Genomic DNA, 26,196 nt, shown 5'->3' with positions numbered 1-26,196 from the left:
GGAATGACCAGTGTTTGTCAGAGCTTTTTTGGCTTTCAAAATTGCAAATAAGAGATTGTAGGCCTGTACTTCTGTACCAATCGATAAACAGTCCAAAGGCCCTCCCACCACCCTGAGCATCCACACACCTTTTCTGTGATCCAGCAACTAAAAGATACTGCCTGGCCCAGTAGCAGGAACCCCTAGGACACTGCTCCAGCACCACAAGGTGGTCGTGCTGGGTCTGTGCCCTGCGCCTGTTCCCTCTTCAGGCTGCTAAACCTTTCTACACTAGTGAAGCATAGATGGAAGCATATGATGGCTGGCCACAGTGCCCACAGTCCTTAGAATCAGCATGGCGAAGCCTGGGCTTGGAGTCTAAAGACTAGGGATAATCTCTGGCATTCTCTTGCTCAGAAACCTTGGGTAATCCAGTTATCTCCTCTGAGCCTCAGTTTACTAATATATAAAGTGGAAATAATAATACCTCATATGGTTGTTAAGAGGATTACATGAAGTATGAGGGGCTAAAGTGCTTTACAGACTGCAAATTGCTATTCAAATATAGGATAGTACCACTCCTACCATTGTACTAGGAAAATGAAACAAAACAGTGTATGTAAAAGTGCTTAATACACTGTGAATTACTTACAAAAGTGGAGTTGTATTATTATTGTGAACTTCCCACCATGGAAGACAATCTGGGTCCCCAGGGATGAGAATGTAACCCACACTGATAGCCAAGAGAATCCTACTTCTTAATAACCACTCCGTCCAATTTCCCTTCTCTAGTCCCCACTCCCAGCTGTGATTATTGGTCCCTTAATAAAGAGGACAGAGACAAAAGGCTCAGGAGCCCTGCTAAGGGCCCTGCCTCGAAAAGGATGTACAAGAGGAATTGCCAAAGTAGGAAGAGCTCAGGGCACTTCATCAGCATCTGTCTCCATTGAGGGACTTTTTGCCAGCCATGGCCATCAAGGCTCCTGCAGCCCAGGGCACTCAGAGCCCCTGGGCTCAGCCCCAGCCCTGCTGCTCTGGCTCTGTCTCCTGATGAAGCAATTATTTTCACCTCTCTGAGTACTGGGCTCCACAACTTCACATTCAGAGTGAGAATGCATGGAGAGAAATCAGTGAGAGTGTATGTGAAAACCCTTTGAACATCATAAAGCTTAACGCAAATGTGAAATTATTTATTATTGGCATGGGAAGGTCAAGGATGTAGTGGTAGCTCAGAAGCAGAAGGTTTCAAGGTAATGGGGCTGAGCTGCCAGAGTTTTCTGGGGAAAACCAGACCCCTCCTTGAGCAGGCCGAGGGAAGCAGGCTGCAAAAGCATCACAACTGGGCAAAGTTCTCTTCCTTGGGCCTGGACAGACCATTACAAGGTACTGTTGAGAGTGAAAGAATGGGACACTCAGCCCATTGGGCACCCCATGAGATATTTTCTGTGCTCTGTTCTGTTTTGCTCCATTTTTAATTCTGGATTTTTCTGTTGATGGCTTTAACAATTATGTGTGATGCTGAGCCCTGGAGCTAACAGCATGGCATTTTTTCAGGATTGATGTGGTGTGTTTTAACCACAAACCACTGAACCCAAAGCAAATATCTAAATGGAATATTCCAGAGCATTGCTCTGGTCTGGGAGTTTGAATGGGTTAATGATGACTCTCTGGGCCTTGCTGGAGAAGAATTCTCACTCTAGCAACCATAGCAAACAGATTGGGATGGAATTGATGTGAACACCTAATCTGTTGTGTATGCACTCAAGGGTCTCTTTGCATTTTCTTACGCATGTGACTGACTTCTTTTATCAACTAATTATTAAAACAGGGAGAATATTTACAAGGCACCTCATTTAGAGACAAATCCTTAAGATTCGAGGTGTGACAGTCTCAGAATAGTTTCATGCCAAAAACTGTAGTGCAAAAATAAGTTCCTTTAGTTGTTTTCTACTTTTTTCTTTACTCGTCTTTAAATCCTACTATTCTTATTGTCCTGATAGAATACTGCTTTTTCGTAGGAGAAGAGAAGGACATTTCCTGCAGGAAATAATACCAAAAAATTAGAAAACAAGGTTTCTTCTTCTTCTTCCCCATTGGAATTCCTGAGTCACTAATTTGACAAAATCAGCTTTTACTGTAAAATAGAGAGAAAACAATTTACACTTCATTTGATTCTTAATTTGAGACTTAATATGCACAATATTGTATGACATGATTTAAACTCTTATCCTCTAAAGATGATGCTAGTATAGTCAGGTTGAAAATTTAGAAAGCATCCATTCCAAATAGTCTTCTAGTTTGTATTTTAAACTTTCTCCTTAATGTCTTCTTATTCCTGGGAGACCTTCTCCTTCAAGGAGAAAGTATCCACACCTTGTAATTATCTGCATTTAACAGTACCTTCATTTTATGGGCACACGTCTCATATACTGTAGAGCAATGCTCTACTAATATTTTTGGCTTTCAATATTTAACCCAAACTTCAGATTACGTAGAAGAGCCTAAATTATCTGCACCTGCAAATTAGCTTTAGGATTACCAACTCAATTACCTAGGATTTCCTCCTGCTTTGAAATTTCATTGTCACTGTTTTCAACCATCAACTGAGGCAGTGGGGATGATACATGACATTTTCTTGGGAAAGCAAATTAATGACTCGCATTGTCTCTCCAGACTCAGGGGGCTGGCTCTCCCCGCTCCTCCCCCAGCCACACCATCAGCAGGCCAATTCCCATGCCCGTCCGGTCAGCGTCAGCCTGCTCCACCCCGACGCACACGCCGCAGGACTCCCTCACAGGGGTAGGGGGAGATGTACAGGAGGCATTTGCACAAAGTAAGTGGCTTTATTTTTTGTTGTGGTCTGCTTTTATGTGACAAATAGGTCACCAAGGTCTGTTGAGTGGTCAAGAGTTGTCAGAGCAACAGGTGACTTCATATTGAAGAGTCTTTCACGGCTGGTGTCAGAGCCGGGCCTGCCAGCCGTTTTGGGAACTCCCTACCCCGATTTGTTCTCACTTCACCATTTTACCTTCCTTTGGCTTTTGTTACCCTGTCTTATTTTTTAGTAAGTCTTTGTTCATCAAAAGACAGGAAATCTTTTCACCAGGACCCCCAGAAAACTTCATAAATGTAATCCACTTTTTTTTAATTCTTAGAGATTTTATCTCATATTGTCTTTTCTTTATATTAAAGTCAAGACTGAGATAAGTAATCACAGCTCTTTAGCAATGAGGTAAGCAAGAAGGACATGTAGTCATTTGACAGATTCCCTGTTCAGATTCCCCAAAGAGCTGAACCATTGCTTCTGTAAGGTAGGGCTACAGGGTTAGGCCTCTGCAGTTAGAGGAGTACAAAGAGGGATGGGGATGCCAGCCAGCACTTTCCCACGACAGGGAGAGTGACTGTATTAATTTAGAAATATTTTTAACACTTTTTAAAACCTCTTCTTACTATCACTTTTTAAATTTGTAGAGAATAAGAAAAAAAAAATCATTCTGTAGATCTTCACCCGGCAGCTTTCATTCCCAGAAGTAACCACTACTAACAATTTGATCCTTCCCAAAGTTTTGCTTATGTGTAAATAGATATGTTTAAGGATGTGATTATAGGCACATACTCTTTTCTGGTTTTTTTCACACAAATAGGATCATGCATTGCATTTTGGGGTCTACAATTTGCATTTTCTTTAAATTAGCAATCTATCATGCACATTCTTCAAAGTCTTCACATAGAGATCTAAGGAAAAGAGAGACATGTTTGACTATGAGTTTTAAGGCAAAGGAGATCATAAACAAAGTTAAAAGACAGAAAACAGTCTTGAGGAAACCATTTCCAGCATATGTGTCAATCAAGTTTCATAATTTCACAAAAATCACGTAGAGATCAGAAAGAAAAGACACCACCAAAACAAAAACAGGTGAAAGATACGGACAGACAGAAGAACAAAGAGAAATTGCCAATAAATATATGAAAAGATGTTCAACCTCTGATATAATTGCAGAAATATAAGTTTTAATAAGTATCGCTTTTTGCCTAGAAGATTAAAAAAGTGTTTTGAAACATCATAATATCCAGGGATAGCAAGAGTGCGAGGAAACAGGTACTCTCATCCATGTGGAGGGGTGATAAAATCTTAACACACTTCAGTGAGAGACAATGATGAACTCTGTACTCTCTTATGAGGGAAAAGGAAGGATCTATATTAGAACTTTTTCTTCTAGGCACTGAACATAACTCAAGAGTTTTTAAAAATGTAATTCACAAAATAACCTTTTTATTTTAATTTTTAGAAAGAAAAATATCCCTTCTCTAAATCATATTTTAAAGAAATTTACCATATTTTAAATCAATTTGTGATTTCCATTATAATAAATGTTTTACTTAACTACTGTGATTTTTTTAAATTTAAACATATTTATTATTTTTAGTTAGTATTACTTTCTGAAAAACGACAGAATGAAATGTGGCCTGTAGGCAGCCTTTAACTTATAAAGAGTTCATGCCACCTAAGTTCATTTGTAAGTTAGGTATTTGGAATCTTGAACCATTTTTTTCTCAAAGATGTTATGGTAATTATCTCTCTTTACTTTCCCTACTCCCAGGCTGGATCACAAGCATCCATTTAAACCTTAGTGTGCCTGAAACAAAAGAATAATCATTCTCTGCCATTAAGAAACATAGTCTAAGTTCCAATTCGTAGTATCAGACATGTATCTGCCCATGTCTTGGCAGAAGAAACAAGAATCCTCACCCCTTTCTCACACTCTGGGGGCATTCAGTGCATGTGGGTTTCCTATTCCCAAGTGGTACTTATACTGGCAGGAAGAGCTCCAGGAGCCCTGATAGGAGACAGGGCATGTCCTAGTAGAGACCAGAATCAAAAGTGCTCAGCCACCAGGTAAGGGCAAGAACAATAATAGCAGCTAGGAAGGCACAGCTCTCCTGGCAAACCTGACTTTTCATCTGTGTGGATTATTCTTTTTTTTTTTTTTTTTTTTTTTGAGACAGAGTCTTGCTCTGTTGCCCAGGCTGGAGTGCAGTGGAGCAATCTCGGCTTACTGCAAGTGCCGCCTCCCGGGGTTCACACCATTCTCCTGCCTCAGCCTCCCGAGTAGCTGGGACTACAGGCACCCGCCACCATGCCCAGCTAATTTTTTTGTATTTTTAGTAGAGTCAGGGTTTCACCGTGTTAGCCAGGATGGTCTCGATCTCCTGACCTCATGATCCGCCCACCTCGGCCTCCCAAAGTGCTGGGATTACAGGCATGAGCCACCACGCCCAGCCAGGATTACTCTTAAGAAGGGTGACCACACACACTGGTGTACCTGGGACCATCCCAGTTTTGCCAGGTCAGCCAGTCTGATTCATACTGCTCTCTTTCACTTTCAAAATTGTCCCCACTTGGACAAATAATATATGAAGCTCCATCATTATCCATGTCTTCTTACCGCAGGACCCACTGCCCTAAGCGGTGTTTTGTTGCTGTTGTTGTTTTTTCAGGAAATGAACCAAAGCACTTCTGAAAAGGAGAAGTCTTAGAAGTTTTCTTGCTTTAGGTTATTAATGGGAAAGATAAACAACATAAAAATTTAGGATAAAAGGAAGGCTTTGGTTTTTTAAATTATTTCTTCTTCCCTGAAGGTTCAAGAAGAAATTTAAGGAATGACTTGCTAGTGGCTGCGGATTCCATCACTAACACCATGTCCTCTCTTGTGAAAGAGCTGAATTCTGGTGAGCTCCTGATTCCCTTTCATTTGTCTGCTCATCATGGAGGGGTCCGTAAGTGCTAGGGGCCTCTCCTAGAGATCTGCTCATTGTCTAATATCAAAAGATTGTTTAAAGCTGTCCGTGGTATTTTGTTGGTCCATTCAGATTTGAGGGTTTTTTTTTTTTTTTATTATTTTTGTTTTGTTTTTTGAGACAGCGTCTCTCTGTGTTGCCAGGCTGAAGTGCAGTGGCACCATCATAGCTCACTGGCATGTCAAACACTTGGGCTCAAGCAATCCTCCCACCTGAGCCTCCCTAGTAGCTGGGACTACAAGCACATACCAGCACACCTGGCTAATGTTGTTTGTTTGTTTTCATAGAGACAGAGTCTTTGCTATGTTTCCCAGGCTGGTCTCAAACTCCTGGCCTCAAGTGATCCTCCTGCCTTTTCCTCCCAAAGTGTGTGAGCCACTATGCCTGGCCTATTCAGATTTTTAAAGTAATGTTTATATTTTGCTTATTAAAAGACTATTAATACATACTCAATGTAGAAAGTTTGAAAAAGGCAGAAAAGAGCAACGAAAAATATTCAAACTGACCTATAATTCTGGAATCCAAAGACAGCCACTGTTCACATCTATGGTGACCTAAAACAACATGATGCTAAAGTTATTTTATAGGGTCAAATGTTTTATTTATTTATTTATTTATTTATTTATTTATTTATGTTTTGAGATGGGGTCTTGCTGGTCTTGAATTCCTGGGCTCAAATGATCATCCTGCTTCAGCCTCCCAAAGTGCTGGGATTTCCAGCCCTCATCTATTTAGGTTTCATTAATTTAGAACACCTGATCATTTGAATTTGAATTTCAAATTGAAATTTACCTTTGCAATATCTCTGAAGATAGATCTGCCCAGAAATAAATGCATAAAATTTAAGGAGACTTTTTATCCTCCTAATACTACAAAGAGTGTTCAAAACTTTAGCAGTATGAATATGCAAATAAATATCCTACCAGTTACTAATGCATCTCCGTCTATTCCTTAAGGCCGACCTAGCAAGAGATTTGTCTGGCAAGACTATGGTCTTATGGTAGAGATTACAACAGCTATAAGAAATAAAACTTCAGTATTAAAAAAATCCTGGACTTAAATTTCTTAAAGCCTCTCAATTGAAAATTGTTGCTACTAATTAAGATTACCAAACAGAATTAAATGATAGTAGTTAATACATCATGATTAATGGCAGGTAGCCATGCCCCTAGCAAATGATGAGTATGAAGTTATCCTTGGTGTAGCAGTCTTAAGCACTGTTAGTTTATACTCATAATTCTTTAAAGTATTAAGTGATAGGGTTCACTTCATATTTTAAGTTCATATTTGAGGCATTTTAGGTGAATACTTTATGGTTAGGTTTAGGTTTTAACTCATATTTCTTAAATTAGTGTAATATTAAGCAAAAGTAACAATTTTAGTTAAGTCTCTTACAGAAGGGAAAAACCAGAAGTTTTAAAAAGTTAAGTCAGTTACTAAGATGGCAAAAAATTCCTCATAACATTTCTGAGATTTAAAAAATGCTGTATACCAACTGATTTTGTAGTAATTCACGTCAATATCAATTTGTATTTTGAAAAAATAAAAATGTACTTGATTAAAATATGATAACTGGTTAACATTTTACACAGCACAGGTTGATTTGTTAAGCCTACTCCCTTATTTGCAGGTCATAAAAAATCTAACAAGTCACTCTTTATTTCTTCAATTGTATCTGCTAGAGGTTGGGAGTGAAACAGAGAGTAATGTGGATTCTGAATTTGCACGGACTCAGTTTGAGGATCTTGTTCCCTCACCAACCTCTGAAAAGGCTTTTCTAGCGCAAATCCATGCTCGAAAACCTGGGTATATTCACAGTGGAGCTACCACAAGTACCATGCGTGGCGACATGTGAGTATCTTCCGCTTGGAGGCATTTTCTCAGTAACAAAACAATCCGTAGGAGGCAATAAGAAAGTAAAAGCATAATTGTTTAGGGGTTTTTTTTAACCTTCAAAAGGGGTGACATAGTTTTCTTTTCTGCCAGAGATACAGAATGGTGCTACATATAAATTCAGCATTGTAATATCTCCCCTCTTACAATTTCCAGAGAGTTATCAATAACCTAAACCAACCAGTGCCTATCAAGAGCCTGCCTTGCCCAAGGCACAGTGCTAGTTCTATACAAAATAGTATTAAAAAACTGCTGCCACCCTTTTAGGACTCAGACTACTTCAGGAGATAAATCATCCTATCTTCTGAACTTATTGTATTTGCACTTAGAGGATACCATGACATTGGAGAGGTCTCTGTTCAGAATTGGTGTAAACAACATCATATAAATATTTGGAATTGAAATAAGTACATGTATAAAATCTCATTATAAAGAAATCCAGTTTGGTTGACTTGTTGAATATGTATACATCTGACCCTCTAAAGACTTATTTGCGAAAGTTTCCACCCAGTTCTGGAGCTTGTCAGAAACCAGCAGCATCAGTGACGTCCTGTGACCACTAGACTTTCTGTGACCCTGGATCAGCTCAAAGTAGTCAGCAGAAAAAACCAAAGCTGAGAAACAAAGGCAAAGCTGGGACAGAGCTGCAGAGCCCAACTTGGGAGGGAAAGGAGGAAAACAAAAGAAGGGAAGAAAGTGGCCCGTTAGGAGACCATGGTTCATGGAGTTACGGGAAACGTGGGCAAAACCTGGGGGAGGGAGCGTCTGAACGCTAAAAATACTACAGAAGGGTGGTGTTGCTTAATACGAAAAGTACTTCAGACTAGTGTATAAAAATAAACTGGCCATGTTAAAGACTCAGAGAAGAAACTAACCTGAGGCCTTTCTGGTGTCTGGCTCCCAATCCCAGCAGTGAATAAACGATCAGTAATCATGGAGAATTATCAAGAGCTGTGGTCTGAGAGTCAGCTGTGAAGCAGCAGAGAATAGGATCAAAACAAAACCATTATAATGGGACTTAACATGGCAGTACGCTGCTGCTTAATAGAGTTTGCTTTCTTGTCCTTTCTTCTGTATTCTAGAATTGTTGGATTTGTTATTCAAAATAGTGAATTAGTTGTCATCTGTTTTGTCTGGTAAATGCATATCTATTTGACTTTTTATTATTAAGCATTTATATGGCAGTTAGCTAGAATTTCCTTGTCCCAATTCTAAAGGCCAAGGCTGTTGGGGCCACCCTAATCTGCTAGCCCTGGTACGCTGAGTGGCAGTACCAGCTACCAACATGTGACTCAGGAGTTAGGGAAGGAAAGTTAACAGAGGCCTAGGCAGACCCATTTAGGCTGGCCCCAAACCTCCAAAAATAACCAGAACAAGTTGTACAGCTATAAATAAACATGAACAACGACGTTCAAGTTCCAGCCTAGAAACTTCTTCTTGACCACTTATTTCATTTTAGGGAATAATTTAATATCTCTATTGTCTAAACATATCCTTGTGTCTTACCCTGAGAATCTTTTAGTCCTCTGATTTAGGTAGCAAGCTTATGTCCAGCCCCATGAAGAGCTTTGCATAGTCTAGGATGAATAGATGGAGACAGAGTTCCACATCAGGGAATGAAGTCATTTTTAACTATTTATTTCAGAGTGGAATTGGATAATTAAAATGCTTTTTTTTTTTTTCATATTTAGAGCTAAGATCAAGAGTTATGGGTTAGTAGCCCTCCTGGCATCGACTAGCTGATATTCTTAGACTTAATTCTGTAAAAATAAGGCATGAATGTGGTGTGCATTCATATGTGTATGTGCATGTGTGGGTAACACAAAAGAGACTAAATTAAAACCAAATGTCCTTAAGCATTACTTCACTAGAGGGCTCACTCTCCATACAGAAAGTGATCTTGGGTTCTATTTTGAAGAAGAATAAAAAGAGCCCTCTGATTGGGAAAACTTTGTATCCCCTCAAAAGATGTTTGCCATTTTTTAAATTATAGAACATTTAAAGGGCCAACCCATTTCAGTAAACCCTAGGAAAAAGAGAGATGACCTATGACCACAACTGCCATAAAAAAATTGTGTATGAAAATACCTTGATCATATATTGCTTCCAACCTCCAAAATGTTTCCAAGTTTTTCTTTAGGTATTACTAAAGAAGACATGAAAGTGACTTGGAGAACTAAGGAGAAATAAAGGTGCCAATAAACTACAGCTCACACACGAATCCCACTTGTAATTCTCTTTTAAGATTCACTCTAAAATGTCATCTGTGGTTTATTCTCAGGGTTACGGAGGATGCAGATTCCTATGTGCGGCCTGAGGATGAAAACTACGAAAATGACTCTGTCCGGCAGCTGGAGAATGAGCTCAAGATGGAGGAATACCTGAAACAGAAGCTGCAGGATGAAGCCTATCAGGTACCGGGATCCAGGCCCACCCACCCCACCTCTTCTGCCTCAACCCCTTGGTAGCTGGGTCTTTGACATGACTTGCAGAATCAGGGCCTTCTCCTTCCTTCCACCCTCCCTTTCCAAAATATGCTGATTTTACTCCTTAATCCATGTCTTCTAGACAGTACAAATATTAAATGCTTTTTTTTTTTTTTTTTTTTTTTTTTGAGACAGAGTTTCACTCTGTCACCCAGGCTGGAGTGCAGTGGTGTGATCTTGGCTCACTGCAACCTCTGCCTCCCTGGTTTAAGCAATTCTCCTGCCTCAGCCTCCCCAGTTGCTGGGACTACAGGTGCACATCACTACGCCCAGCTAATTTCTGTATTTTTAGTAGAGACGAGGTTTCACCATATTGGCCAGGCTGGTCTCGAACTCCTGACCTCGTGATCCGCCCACCTCAGCCTTCCAAAGTGCTGGGATTACAAGTGTGAGCCACTGCACCCACTTCTTATAACTGTCACTCACCATGTATTCTTTTAAATTCCGCCATAGAAAGTGATAAGTGGCCTTCTTATATTGGAAAATAACATGGTAACTAACAGTCCAAACTCTTTCAGGCCCATTAAGAAAGATGCTTTTTCTCATAATTATTTTTAAATGGATGCAAAGAGCAGGGCACAAGAAAATTGAATAATCATAAACCCATCACCTCCCTTGAATTATTTGCCCTCAGCCTTCCTCATTGCCCACCTCATGCCAAGTGTAAGTAGGAGAATGGCAAACCTCATGGAGAAATGTTGGGGGAACTGCAGGCCTGTGTTCAGCAAGGTGTGGACGGACAGATTTTCAGATGTACTGGAGTATGTTAGCCACCTGAAAATTCACTGAACATGACATATACAATTGGGAATAAATGGAACTAGCGACTCATCCTAAAGGCCACGCATTTCCCCGTGGAGATCGTTCTATTGCCTTGTTTGTCTTCCTCATGTGTTCCTTTTCCCTTTAATTCACAGGCGTTTGCTTGGGGTTCTGGTATTTCAGGGATGTTTGCCTGGTTGAGACCAGCTTTTTCCTGGGCCTCATTGGTTATTTTATCCTGTCAGACTTTCTGTCGAATGGCCAGACAAGTTTTCTGCACATTATTTTGCTTTTTGTTTCTTTGTTTTGTTTTGTTTTGTTTTTTCTTTTTGAGACAGGGTCTCATTCTGTTGCCCAGGCTGGAGTGCAGTTGCACGATCATAGCTTACTGCAGCCTCGAACTCCTGAGCACAAGCGGTCCTCCCACCTCAGCCTCCTGTAGCTGGGACTACAGGTGCACACCACCACACCTGGCTAATGTTTTTATTTGTTGTGGAGACAGGGTCCACCATATTGTTCAAGCTGGTATTGAACTTCTGGTCTCAAGCAATCCTCCCACCCCGGCCTCCCAAAGTGTTGGGATTACACGCATAAGCCACCATACCCAGCCTTTCTGCATATTATTAGGGTGCCCTCTCTTACTTTGTTATTGAAAAAAAAAAAGAGAGAGAAGCAGAAAGAATAAATTATCTCCTATTTCTCATATGTCTATAGATAAAGCCTTGAAATAGTTTTCCAAGAAGATTGTAGCAGGAGAGAAACGGAAGCCCGCCAATTCCATCCCAGCAATATAAAAACAAAGTTTTGCCTCTTTGGAATGTTCCATTTGCCTTTTCAGTTTAACCACCACATTTCAGAAGCAACTAAAATGTTGGTCTAGCCATACCAAAGAAAGAGGGGAAAAGAAAAACAGAAGTGACTATGTATGTAGAGCCAGGCTCCCACGCTTCAGAAACAAAGTTGTCTGATTGCAAACCCGTGGAGAGTGCAGTTTTCCTTGCGCCTTCTGTGGCTCCTCCACAGAAGGAAACCAGCCTGCAATGAAACTGCCAGGGCATCTCTGGGAACTCTGAGGGATGGCATTCCTACACATAACTCATTAGGCTCTGCTGTGTAGAAAGAAAGAAAGAAAAATGTGGCTAAATAACCAGTGTTCTGGTTCATGCTATCAGAAGCGTCTATTAGGCCTCCCTCTTTGAGCTCATGTCACTTTCTGTATTTCAGTGGCAGCAGTAACTGAAATTCTAGGGTTTTTTTTTTTCTTTAAGGGAGGCAGGCTTACACTATTCCATATAAAATATTAGATTTTTATTCATTTGAATGAATTAAAAATGTAACCTTCTATGTGTAAAATGAAGGAAATTTCTACTAATGACTTAAGATTCAACTGGAGGTTTTACCATCGCTCGTAAATATTAAGCTCCCTTTCCCTCTCCTTTCTTTTCCATGCCTCATGACTTCTAAGAAAAGGACAGGGAAGAGGCTGGGAGAATGTAACAGGCCTGTGTATCTCCACTGAAAACATATGCCCTGGAGGATCTCAAAGTGGTTTTCCTTGAATGCTCTGTGAGCATATGGTTGTTGGATGGATTGGAACGCTACTCTCATTCAATAGACTCTCTCTCTTTGTGTCTTTGTGCATGGCTTCCTGCCAAATAATTCACCAGCTTGACTGCATCACAGACTTGACGTGTCACCTTTCTCGTTTGTGTCCTTTGTCACCCACAGGTCAGCTTGCAAGGTTGAATGCAATATCCTTTTATCACACTCCTCTCAAGTAAGTACCGTCTTATTTAGGAGGAAATATGGCCACTGTACACTCAATTCTGATAACTTGTAATGTAAATTCACAATCACTTCTCTTAGTCATTTCTTTCTATGTGATAAAATATCCTCCTTCCCTGCTGATATCAAAGAATCATCTCAGTCTATGGAGTGTTTCATTATAAACTAGTGGAGATTTGCCAGACATCCTTGGGAGTTGACTTCTTACTCTATTAGCTAGAAAAATTGGCACAAAACTTCTAAACCTAGAGATGTTCCAGTAATCCTCTGTGGCTATGAAACTTACCAATAAGTTTGTCACATCACCAATCCATGACAATATCAGAGTTTATAGCCACTCTAGCACTTGAAAAGGAAAAGTCAATACCTCTAGAGATGGGCCAGCTTACTAGTCATACTATACCTAGGGCTCAAGAGATCAAATGTGTGTGTCTCAATGAGTGAAAGAAGAACCATGCATTATTAAAAAGAACAAAAGAGCCCAAACAGAGGAAAAATTCTGCAGCCGTATGTTTTTGGAATACCTGATTCAAATCCATTGTGGAATTCAGCAGTATATAAATTAATTTAAAATATGATTTTCACGGCATGTGAAACCACTCCAAAGCCCTACCTAAATATGTGGAGATCCTCAGTAATTTTTTAATGCAGAGAGATTAGCACTGGACTGGCAGAATCACTTGACTGTAGTGGTCTGAACCTTAGGCGCCAGACTCTAATAGACCCATTTCAAATATGGATTTCACCAAATCCTAGCAGCAAAACTTTGGGCAAATTATTAAACCTGTATTAGCCTCAGTTTCCTCTGTACAACATATTGCATAATAGCCTCACAGAAGAGGCTGGTATTATGTATCACCACAGAAGAGGCCCGTATTAAAAACCACATCCTACTCACTGGGATATAGTTTTTAAAGAGCTTGGCATAGTGCAAGGCACATTATCATTTATTATGAACATTCACATGTATGCCTGCCCCTATGTTCAGTGCTTTATAGCACTTCAACACCTGGCAGCTGCCATAGTGTTTACCTAAGTGTACGGGAAACACTGAGACCCAGAACTGGCTTCCTCTCTCTTCTACTTTTATAAACAAGGCTAGGATGCAGCTACATGTGATGACTTGGCACACTGTGGGCCACACTGTTCCATAAGTCTAGATTTTTTTCTCTGGCTCCAGTTAATAGCCAATTAGATACCCCCATGATAGTTCAAAGCAAATGTACCTCTCAAAGGATTCTGACTGCACTGGCCCAAACATTTGAGCTTTCCCAACCATGGAATCCCATAAGTCTATGGTGTAGTGGACAGTAATGCTATCAATGCTGGTTGCTATCAATAATTTGAAAAAGGAACAAATATCTGTTAAATGACATACTAATTAAGAAAGAATACATGCTCATGCAAATGCTACTGACATCCTGTCTCAGTCCTCAGGTTAAAATTAAGCAAGTGAAAATCACGGAGTAATTGCTATGATCATATTATATACTTTATGAGCGGTGAGGAAGGAGCTCGTTGACCACTCTCTATTCTGCCTCTCTTGGATTTGAGAGTGCCACGCCACATGCTCTCTTGACTAGAACGAAAAAATTCCCAGGAGCCGTTTCTGAAAATATTCACTCCAGTTATAACAAACTTAGTCCCAAGGGGCAGGCCTTTTCCTTTAATAGCATTTTCTTTCTCTTAGCTTCAGCAATTTGATCATTGTTGTTCTGCACATTATTTAAACATCAGTAGCTAGTTCTTAGAAAAATATTTTTGAAAGTCTAATAAAATGTGCTTGCCTTAAACTCAGATAAAAAGTAGCATTTGGTACCTAAAAGCCAAAAATGTCAGTACGCTAGAAGTTCCTAGGCCATTTTTTAAATCTTCTGTTGCAAATTTAGCAGTGAAAAATTAGACAGTTGTAGTCTTTGCCATTTACTGCATCCTGTAGTCCACCTAGCTGGAATTCCACAGAACTCTGAACAAGAACCAGCCTGTCATTCAATCAGCCACATAGGCAAATTCATTTAAAACCTGATAGAATGTTACAAAAACTAGTGGCTTTTCATTTTTGCAGCTGGCTCTATCCTATTGTACTCTTTCTTAATGTAACCAAGAAGTACAGGTACATTTTAGACTTGTTTATTTTATTAAAATATTTCTGTTTAGACTTCCTGACTATACTGCAAGACCAGAAATTATCCCAAAGTATATGTGTCTCTTATCCAAGGGTCTGAAGCCAGTTCATCAGCTTGACATTAGCCATCCGCGAAGGCAGAGGGAGCCTTGCATGGGGAAGGGGCAGAAGGTGGATGCCAGAGACATAGAAGATGCAACATCTGCTCAAAAAGAGCTTTAGACCTATTTGAAAATAAGCACGCACTTATCAACATACAATACTAAAAAGAGTGAATAGTTTAAAACCTGGCTTATTGGTTTTCAACTAGCCACTTCTGAAGAAACAGGATACATAATGGCACTCAGCTTAGGGTCCTCCAAGACTCAATTTTGGCCCACTTAGGTATTGAATTTGTTCCTGTTACATCCTCTGGCCACATGGTACACCACTCTCCTTGGCCACTCACATCCTAATGGAAAATAGAGGATTGGACCATCCACAGTAGATTTTTTAAAAACCAACGTGGCATCCTAATGATGGGTCACTGGTTTTATCTCTTTGTCCAAAGGACAGCACAAATATTTCTGTTTGTGTTGCTTTTCCCCTCCAGACGCCTCCGGTACCCACTAAGAAAGAGATCCACATAGAGGACTTCCTGTCCTCTCTTCCAGAAGATGCAATAGCACACAGTGTCCTAGGACATTAATTCCTGATTGTCATAGGAAAGGAGTGTGTGTGTGCATGTGTGTGTGTGTGTGTGTGCACGCATGTGTGCTTTCTTCTGTATTGGGGAAATGGGGGGATCCTAAGCTTCATAACCCTAATTTAGAAACAGTTTGCATCTTTAAAAAAAATTACACATTCCTTATTCCCAGGCAAGCTATAGTCAGACAGATGATGAAAGTAACATGAAAACTGGTGATGATGGAGAGCCCTGTGGCCACACAGAGGAGGAAGACAGCAGCCTGGCAGCAGCCTCACCGAAGAGAGGAGCCACCACACCCAGCAGCTCCCGACAAACCCCCCACCCCTAAAGATGTGTTCTGATGACTATAGTGCAGCTAACTTTTTGTTCTAAGATTTTTAGTGCATAGGTGTGTGTTTCGAGAAGGAAAAAAAAAAAAAGACTTTTGTTCAAAGTTAACTTATCAGCTACATCCTCTGTAACATGGTTCATCTCTGGTTAAAAAGCAAACAAACACAGGCTGAAAACCCATGCTGCTGTTATACACAATGGCAGTATTAACAAGCATTTTAAACCTTTGCACATGATATTGAACCTGTTCAGTTTACAATGACAATATTAATACTGTTTATAGCTAGACGTTTGATTTCTGAATTGTTTGGATTTTAGCAAAACAGTTTATTATACACTGTACATTTTTTTTCACAGCAATTGGAAAAAAACAACCACTTGCAATCATTCACTAACCCTGAAGAATTTGGTTCCTGAGTGTACAAACTCAGAGCCTGGAAGCCAAGAAGGGTCCTTGGCCTGCACGGTCTGTAGTTGACTCCAAGTCTCTGTGAGCAGTGACTTGAACCAAACACACCAGGAATAATCTATTCTTTGGGGCCTCTTTCCAACTTGGGGTTGTTTTCTTTCAAGATACTCTAACAAATCAGCCATAGAATTTAGTGTAAATATTTTTTTCCAAATAGATACCATATTCAAAAAAGGCAACATTCAAATTATATAGAATCTAGTTTTTAAAAATCAGCACAGATCTTCTTAAAAACTGTGAACTATGTTTTGAAATACTCGTTACTAAAGCTGTTTATAAACCACAGGTGCCATAAGATCCCCCAAACGGACTAAAGTTATCTCTGCTCTTCCATGGTCTTGTTCCTCTCGTTTTGGCTTTAGGAAGCATGTCTTTAACAGCACTGCTCGTTCACAAGTTCCCCTATCAAGTTGTTTGGAGGCCTTCAGCTTTAAATGTACAGGCTTAAAGTGCGCTTGCAAACGTTCGCTCTCCTTTTATTTCTGAATGTTGATTGCCTTAGCTGGCCACCTGGTGTTCTGCATGTAGCCTTCTGTGGTCATGTGAAAGGAGACAGGCTCTTCTAAGTTGAGTTGGGATTTTGCACTCAGTGAAAAGCTGAAGTGCAACAGAACTATCAAAGACAAGAGGATAAAAGACTGGGATAGTCTTTTCTAAGGACCCTCTTTAGAGGGCCCTAAAGACCTCCTTTGGGAATTCAATTCTGGGGAAAATGAAAAAGTAATCTTCTAATTGCTTCAAGATTTGATGTTTTTAAAAAGCCTGCGACATATTCAACACATTAGGCTTAAATTAGCAGTTTCTCTGGAATTCCTGTCTCTCCTTTAAAAGAAAGGAGAGAACATTTTAGAATAATTCTCAAAGTGTGTCCCCCGGACCAGCAGCATCTGCAACACTTAGGAAGGTCTCCGAAATACTAATTCTAAAGTCCCACCTCAGGCCTACTGAATCAGAAGCTCTGGGGGTGGGTCCAGAAATCTGTTTTAATCAACCCTCTAGGTGATTCTGATGCTCGCTAAAGGTTGAGAACTACTGCTTTAGAATGAAGTTCGTATAATAAAGTCTCTGAAAAGGCCTTATTCAGAATAAGCAAGAAAGGTTCTGTGACTCACTTTTGCTTCTGGGACTGGCAAAAACCTTCTCCAAACCCACATAAAAAGTTCGTAGTTGGTGGATGCCCAGCCGAGTCCTGACATCTTCATGCCCCCTCTGCAGAGGGCGGCTGTACGATGTTCACATGTCTGCGTTTGGTCAGACATCATCTCCTTGGCTGCCCTTTGAAACCAAATCACTTGCCTTGGGGATAAAGCACTCGATTGGCATTAGTGAGAGGCCCATCCTGTCCCTTGACGTACTTAATCATACATCTCTCCAGAGAACCCGCCTGAAAAATGTCCCTAAGCACAGGCTGACACCAAAGTGGCACAACTGCACAGTTCTCAGATTTCTTTGCACAGATTGATTTTTATTGCGGGTTTTGTTGGGGTGTCTTAATGTTCATCTCTTTTCCACTGCCCATCCTCTGTGAACCCATACCTCTCTAGATGGAGCAGGTGGCCACTGGTGCCTCATACTCAGTACTGAAAACCACTACATCCCAGCTACCTATAATGCTGTCAGCTCGAAATCATAGCCAGGTAGTTCTTGAACTCAGAACTTAAATCCTGCACGTGGCACTCCACCACTGACTGGACCGAGCTGGCATATGTTGTTTCTTTGTGTTTCTACATCAAAATGTTCGTCTAAGATTTGAACTGTTCTGCTGATAACCTTCCCCGTTGTCATAGCTATTTCATTGCCAACCAACTCCATCACATGGTTGTTGATACCATCATATAAAGCCATTGCAAGGACTCTGGAAACTGCCGCCAATGACCAATTTCTGACTAACCAGCCACCTTTTCTTTCTCTTAGCTCCACGTCAGCACTGAGACCAGACTCAAGCACCCCTGTCCTGTAACCGAGACAAAATGGCGTGTGTTATTTTGGGGTTTTGTGTTTTTTGGTGGGTTTCTTTCCTTGGCTCTCCAGATTTACTTTTGGGGCCTGTTCTAAGTGCAAACCCAGCAGGTTTCACTTGTCGTGTCCATTAGATACAACTACATCTTGTGGGGGTTGTTTCTTTCTTGTTCCACAATGAATTGCACATCCATCTCCATCAGAGCTGGTAGCCTATTAATAAGCACTGGTCTAACACAGCCAACCCTCCCCCACAGCGCCATGTTAATGGAGGAGGGGAGGAAGGTGAAATCTACTGCATGGGATTCAGGAAACAGTTGTGGTTGGTCAGGACGGAAGTCGGGGTAAGTTTGGTTGGTCAGAGGGAGTTGTGCTGGAGATTGTGAAAAATGGATTCTCGAATGATCTACTATAAGGCAGGGAAGGTTCATTTGTAAGTAGTAATGTGAACTGAATTGCATTAAGAGTGTGTGGCCTTTGTTGTGATATACTATGTATTTTCTTATATGCATGAGCCAAACTGTTGCATCATAATTTAGCACTGATGTCTGCTTTTATTTTGATCATCTTTGTCCACCCTTATTAGTTCTTGGCTGTTAACTATAGATAGATCTTGTAAATCCAGCAACCTTTGGTTGCTGCATTCACCTTGGTTCGATTCCACACCAGGAGCCACAAGTGAGAACTCCACTGTCCTTAGAAGAAAGGGCATTTTTACTTTTGAACCAAAAAGAGAAAAAAAAAATCAGAAGTGTTACATCTTGAGGCGAATTAACTGTAAGACATTTTTAATTATGACTACTGCAATTTGACACCATTTGAAATAATTCAGAGACACTAAAGATTTCACAATATTCATTGGTATTGTAAAAAAAAAACCTACTATTGTATGGATTTTTGTATTGCTGTTAAGTATTGTTTTGTGTGTATGTGTGTGTGTGTTGGAACCTCCTGGGGACATGTTATATTTTGAAGTGATTAAACTATTTAATTGTGTGTCTATATTTTGGAGTGGAATTATTTCTTCATTAAAAAATGTTTTTAAAAACACTATATCTTGGGTGTTTTATTCCTTTGTTTCAATGAATCTTTCCTAAAGCAACCTGGGAAAGAAGGAAGGCAGGTAAGTACTTGCAGTTTAAAGCAGGACCCATTGATGGAATATTGAGCCACTGAGGCAAAATAGCTCACCTTCTCTTGCCTTGGGGGACACATGGTTTTTAACCATTCTACTGTTTTATTAGCATCTGCGAGTATCTGATAGAAATACTATTCTGCTGTTGATGGAAATCCTTATTATAATTGATATGGAAGTGAGTTTGAAATTCTAACAGCTAACATTTCATGTTTGTATCACACACTGTTCTTAACACTTTATGTGACTTCACTCAATTCTTTGAATCCTCTGCATCTAGCCGTGTATTCTGCAAATATTAAGTGCTCAATGGTTTTTTTGTTGAATTACTGAATAAATGAATTTGTGGTGTTTGGTTTGTTTTTTTTCTAGAGCTAGTGATAAAGGAGGATCAGCAGGCCTAGGAGGTCAATGTGGTGACAGCAACAGCAATCAAATTAAGAGATCCAAGGAGAGTGTCAAGAGTCCACATGTTAAGTGTTCTTATCTCAGAAACAAACCACAAAGGGACACAAAGAAACTTTTGGAGGTGATGGCTATGTCTATTACCTTGATTATGGTGATGGTTTCCCAGGTATATGTATGTCCAAACTCATCCAATTGTATATATTAAATAGGTACAGATTATTGTATATCAATTATACCTCAATAAAACTTTAAAACAAACACATACAGATATAAATCTTGCATGCACAGATGGAAGAAATAGAGTCCACAGTGATAATCACTCCTTCCATTCACATCTCTCCCTCAGAACCTCTGTGAGTCCCATGCAATGGAAGGTTGGGTGTTTCACTTGCTCAAAGATCTGTTTTCTTTACAGGACCTGTGAGTCTGGCTCCACCCTTCAAGAATAGCATTTTTGGGAAATCTGACTCTGTGGTGCTGAAAGTCTGTGCTCACAGGGTTGGATTGATTTGAAGTCCATGGAAACAGCTGTCAACACTCTAGAGGCACTAGAAAGAGAAATTAAGAAGTTCTCCATCCTGGCCGGGCGCGGTGGCTCAAGCCTGTAATCCCAGCACTTTGGGAGGCCGAGACGGGCGGATCACGAGGTCAGGAGATCGAGACCATCCTGGTTAACATAGGTGAAACCCCGTCTCTACTAAAAATACAAAAAACTAGCCGGGCGAAGTGGCGGGTGCCTGTAGTCCCAGCTACTCGGGAGGCTGAGGCAGGAGAATGGCGTGAACCCGAGAGGAGGAGCTTGCAGTGAGCTGAGATCCGGCCACTGCACTCCAGCCTGGGTGACAGAGCAAGACTCCGTCTCAAAAAAAAAGAAAAAAAAAAGAAGTTCTCCATCCTTTGGGAGGCCGAGACGGGTGGATCACGAGGTCAGGAGATCGAGACCAACCTGGCTAACACGGTGAAACCCCGTCTCTACTAAAAAATACAAAAAACTAGCCAGGCGAGGTGGCAGGCACCTGTAGTCCCAGCTACTCGGGAGGCTGAGGCAGGAGAATGGTGTAAACCTGGGAGGCGGAGCTTGCAGTGAGCTGAGATCCGGCCACTGCACTCCAGCCTGGGCAACAGAGCAAGACTCCATCTCAAAAAAAAAAGAAAAGAAAAAAAAAAAAGAGGTTCTCCATCAATTACAAAGGCAAATACTGACCTGAGATAATCACGAGAGGGAACTCACACAGTCCACTCACTTCCCTTTGAAGGTGAGAGCCAAGGGCATGTCCAGCAGCTCCTGTCCACACCCCTTTGGGCTGTATTTCAATGACTCACCACTTCATCTCTTAGGCGCCACATTTAGCTCTGCCCTACCTCAGCATTTCCCAAATTTATTGAATTATGAAAGCCTCCTGAGAAGTTGATTAATTCTGATTTGGCAGATGTAGAGTAGGGTCAGGTAATCTGGATGGTATTTTTAATAAGCGCTTCAGGTGATATGGTCTGACCAGTTTTAACAAATGTTATTTCTTTGCTGCTCAAAATACAGTCCAGTGACCAACAGAACTAGCATCACCTGGACTTTGAGGATTCCTGTATATAGAACATAAAGATACCCTTCCCAGATGTTGCCATCATCTAATCATGTGGTTGATCTTTCCGGTGACCAGTCCCCATTCTGAAGCTATCTAGGAGCCTACAGAGATTCACCTCATTAGCATAAAAGATATACTCTTGTCACCCAGGTAATTCCAAGGGCTTTTGAAGCTCTGTGCCAGGAGCCAGGTACAAAGACCAGAAAGACCACATATATTCTCCATTATACTACACAATAATACTTGCTTTTATATTTGCCCATGTAGTTACCTTTACTGTAGATCTTTATTTCTTCATACAGCTGCAAGTTACCATTTAGTGTCCTTTCATTTCAACTTGAGGACACCTTGTAGCATTTCTTTCAGGGCAGGTCTACTTGCAGTGAACTCCCCCAGCTTTTGTTTGTTTGGGAATATCTTAATTTCTCCCTCACTTTTGAAAGACAATTTTGCCAGATACAGAATTCTTGGTTGATAGATTTTTTCTTTCAGCAATTTAAATATGTCCACTGTTTTCTGGCTTCCATAGTTCCTGATAAATAGCCAACTGTTCATCTTACTAAGATTCCCTTGTACATGATAGTTGCTACTTTCTTGTTGCTTTCAAGATTGTCTGTCTTTGACATTCAACAGTTTGATTACAATGTGTCTTGATGTGGACCTCACTGAATTTATTCTACCTAGAGTTCATTGTGCCTGTTGGAAATATAGAAATAAATTTCACAATTTTTCAGGGAGATTGGTTAGGACATCATCGCAATAATCCAAACAAAAAGAAATAATGATAGTTTAGACTAAGGGTAGAGTAAAAATGGTTATATTTTAAATATGTTTTGAGGGTCCAACCAACAGATTTTGTGGGTAGATTGGATGTCTGTGAGAGAAAGAGAAGAAATAAGGATAATAAAGTAGTCTGAGAGCCCAAATAACTGGGAGAATTAAGTTAAACTACTAAGACCAAGAACACTAGAAAGAGCAGAATTTGCGTGGGTATAATTTCAGGAGCTAATTTCTGGACATAATACCTTCGAGATGCCTATTAAACATTCAAGTGAAAAGAGGGAGGAGTACTGGAAATACAGGCTTGAAATTCAGGAGGAAAGTCTGAACTGGTGCTAAAAATCTTGACATCATCACTACGGAGATAATAAAAGAGACTGAAACGGAATGGTCAGAAATGTAGGAATAAAATCAGGAGCTGTGGTGGTGATCAACTGTGTTGATGCAGCGGATAAGTCAAGTAAGATAAGAACAGGGAATTAACCTGTCACATGAGTATTGACTTGAATTGATTTAATCATGTTCAAAGAATCTCTTTGCTATTTTAAAGCTTGAAGAACTCCTATGTTCTTAATGAAATCTTCAGGAACACTGAGTGAAAAGTCATGTTTGCTTTTCCTCTAAAAGCCTCAAGGGAGTTGAGTACTATAATAAATCCACAGAGTTGATTCTGATTTCCATCTCCACACACCCTCGCAAGCCTGCTCCTTTTCCTAGTTTCCATTTGGTGAGATCAATCCACAAAGATAGTGCTGACAATCTACATATTGTTGATAGGCTTCTAACAACCAAGTTGATATAGAAAATATTTCCCTATTGACTCTCTAAATAGCTTTTTAGTGAAAAGGATATATGTAATCATTATTTTTGGAAGAGGAGCCTTTCTTTTATGACTTCCGCAATTTCATCTGCCTCCATTATTTTCAGAGGAAGAAAGGCTAAGTTATAAAACCCTCCCCTCCTCTTTGATGTGTAAAAATAAACTTTAAAAAATGACTGTGCCACTTTATGGCAATATGTGTTTGTTTAATCTTACCTATTGGTTACTTTCAGAGATAAATTAAGTGAAAAGGTACATACAAAGCACCTAGCAAGGTTCCAGAACATGATGGAAGATCAACAACTTCATTTCCTTTCCCTTTTTCCCTTCTGAAGCTTGTGACCCTTATTTATAAAATGAAGGTGATAGTTTTTTGTTTTCAGAAAATTCACACAAAAGTAAATTACCTCAAAGATAAATATGAAAAAATATATTCAGCCTATTTAGGAATAAAATGACTGGAATTTAAAACTGTGTTATACCTGTTTAAAAACCTATTAAATGAGCAAAGTCAGTCAATGCTAGGGAAAGTGGAATATCTGCTACTAAAAATATGCACCTGTGAAAGATTGTGTATGGTGGGGTAGTCAGGCAGAGGGGTTGGGCAATGAAGGAGGTAGAAGAGAGATTCAAAAACGTTCATGCTTTACAACTCAATAGCACCACATCATGGACTTTCAAAGACATTAAACTTGTTAGACACAAACATAAATACTTAAAAATCTGACAACAGAAAATAGTTAACTGAATCATGGTATATCTAAACAATGCAATATTTTGCAGCATATAAATATGTATGCATAGACATTAAAATGGTTATGAACTGGTGAGAATGTATAATGATGGAACCACTTTGGAAAATAGTCTGACGATTCCGAAAAATGTTAAGCATAGAGTTACCATATGACCCAACAATTCTACTCCTATGAAAATGAAAACATGTATACACAGAAATATGTACATAAATATTTATACCAGCATTTATTCATAATAGCGAAAAGAGTGAAAACAATTCAAATGTCCATCAACTGATGAACGGATAAACAGAATTTGGTATAAACATGCAATGAAATAATTATTTGATGATAAAAAGGAATGAAATGGGCAGGGTGCAGTAGCTCATACCTGTAATCCCAGCACTTTGAGAGGCAAAGGCAGGCAGATCACTTGAGGTCAGGAGTTTGAGACCAGCCTGGCCAACATGGCAAAACCCCGTCTCTACAAAAATACAAAAAATTAGCCGGGTGTGGTGGCACACATCTGTAATCCCAGCTACTTAAGAAGATGAAACAGGAGAATCATTTAAACCCAGGAGGCGAAAATTGCAGTAAGCCGAGATCACACCACTGCACTCCAGCCTGGGTGACAGAGTGAGACTCCATATTAAAAAAAAAAAAAAGGAATGACATGCTGATACATGAAACAACATGGATAAGCCTTTAAAAGACTATGCTAGGTAAAATAAATCAGTCAAAACAGACCACATATTGTATCATTCCATTTACATGAAGTGTCCAGAACATGCATATTCATATCCACAGAGGCAAGTAGATTAGTGTCTGCTTAGTGTTGTGGAGAAAGGAAGAATGACTGCTGGTGAATATGGGGTTTCTTTCTGGGGGAGGATGAAAATATTTTTAAATTGATTATGTTAATGGTTGCACAACTGTGAATATGCTACAAAAAATCACTAATTTGTACACTTTAAATAGATGAATTGTATGATGTGTGAACTGAATCTTGATAAAGCTGCTCTATAAATGACTGAAGAACTTAATAACAGGATCAAACACTTGTGTCTGCTATGAACAATCATTAAAGTGGGATTTAAAAAAATTATATGAAACATTCAACTATGTAGAAATACGCACAGAAAAAAGAGTAGGAGCTTCTGGATAATATATTTAAAAGGCACACATTTGGAGAAAATGGAAGAGGAAATAACATTTTGGAAACTGGAAAGCAAATGAGCTCATGGTCACTAACCTAGCAAATCAGAGCAGGCCGACTCCTGTGCTGAGAACCAACCAGAATCCTCAAGTCTCAGGAATTGGCACCAGGTACCTCTGAAAATGGGACACACAACAGAGTTTGTTGAAAGCTCCTGAGGAAACAAATCCTAGATCCTCTTCTCTTCTTCACCCCACTGGGTGACTGTCCTTCTCCCACTCAAGTGAAAACAGGAGGTTCATACTACAGAGAGGGCAAGATAGAGGGGTCTGGTCTACTCTAGAGGATACCAGGCCTAACTGAAGGATGAGTATCGTACAAACACATGGGAATTTTGTAATCCTATACATTGTAAATTCTGAGACCCTCCAGCCACCTTTCTCAACACACAGAACGCTGGCAGTCAGGCCTTTTTACCTTCAGATCAGAGATGAAAGAGCCTTCTTTGGGGCATCTGACCAATCCAAAAGAAAAGCCCTAGACATACTGACATGGGCCCAAGCAAAGCACCCCAAAGCAAAGCTCGTGTTCAATCAGCTCCACTCATATGCTAAGACTACAAATCAGCTACTTAGACCCCCACTCTTAAACAGGAGCAGACAATCAAGTATAACCAGATATTTGAGTAGATCCTTTCACATAAATGTTAGAGACCAAGACAAAGAGACAAAAAAAAAAAAAAGAAAGAAAGAAAAAACCCTAGAAGAAAAGTGGTCTATGGTGCAGAAATTAAATAAGATAATCTCAGCTGTTACAAAATCAAACCCGCATAGAACAATGGCTTAAACCCCAAAATGGGAGTTCCTGATTAGTAGGCAGCTCTCCTCCAAGTATTGATTTAGGGATCCAAGTTCCTTTCACTTTTTGAAAATTTGCAATTGCATTTCTTAGCAGATTCCCAAAATTGTATGATGGTCATGCTGAGAAAAACCTGCCTTAACCCTTATTTACATTTAGAAAATAACTAAAAAAGAAAAACTAGGTAATTATTCATCCCCAAATTGTTCAAGAAAACTAATAAGGCCCAGTGCAGTGGCTCACGTCTGTAATCTCAACACTTTGGGAGGCCAAGGTGGGCAGATCACCTGAGGCCAGGAATTCCAGACTAGCCTGGGCAACATGGCGAAACCCTGTCTCTACTAAAAATACAAAAAATTAGCCTGGCATGGTGGCAGGCACCTGTAATCCCAGCTACTTGGGAGGCTGAGGCAGGAGAATCGCTTGAACCTGGGAGGCGGAGGTTAA

General features: G+C 40.0%; 1 protein-coding gene and 1 long non-coding RNA gene across 29 annotated transcripts in view; one reads left to right on the top strand and one right to left on the bottom strand.

Moving 5' to 3' along the window:
- Positions 1-19,328, top strand: part of DTNA (dystrobrevin alpha) — a 403,482-nt gene extending 384,154 nt beyond the window's left edge. For 11 of the 22 annotated variants that reach the window (XM_050767231.1, XM_050767222.1, XM_050767221.1 and 8 more), the window contains 6 exons: positions 2,653-2,812; positions 5,620-5,709; positions 7,461-7,629; positions 9,953-10,085; positions 12,648-12,696; positions 15,687-19,328. In XM_050767231.1, coding sequence (XP_050623188.1) covers positions 2,653-2,812; positions 5,620-5,709; positions 7,461-7,629; positions 9,953-10,085; positions 12,648-12,665 — 570 coding nt within the window. In that variant the 3' untranslated portion in view covers positions 12,666-12,696; positions 15,687-19,328. The remainder of the gene's footprint in view (positions 1-2,652; positions 2,813-5,619; positions 5,710-7,460; positions 7,630-9,952; positions 10,086-12,647; positions 12,697-15,686) is intronic. The other 11 variants (XM_050767211.1, XM_050767223.1, XM_050767215.1 and 8 more) reach the window with 2 other exon arrangements.
- Positions 2,808-26,196, bottom strand: part of LOC126941064 (uncharacterized) — a 93,958-nt gene continuing 70,569 nt past the window's right edge. For 4 of the 7 annotated variants that reach the window (XR_007721073.1, XR_007721068.1, XR_007721072.1 and 1 more), the window contains one exon: positions 7,381-8,640. This is a non-coding gene — a long non-coding RNA (uncharacterized LOC126941064). Of the gene's footprint in view, positions 3,715-4,950; positions 8,641-26,196 lie in introns of those variants that run through there. The other 3 variants (XR_007721074.1, XR_007721071.1, XR_007721070.1) reach the window with 3 other exon arrangements.

This window comes from Macaca thibetana, chromosome 18, assembly GCF_024542745.1.
Source record: "Macaca thibetana thibetana isolate TM-01 chromosome 18, ASM2454274v1, whole genome shotgun sequence".
Taxonomy (NCBI): Eukaryota; Metazoa; Chordata; class Mammalia; order Primates; family Cercopithecidae; genus Macaca; species Macaca thibetana.
The sequence above is the reverse complement of the archived record's forward strand: the minus strand, read 5'-3'. Positions and strand labels throughout refer to the sequence as shown.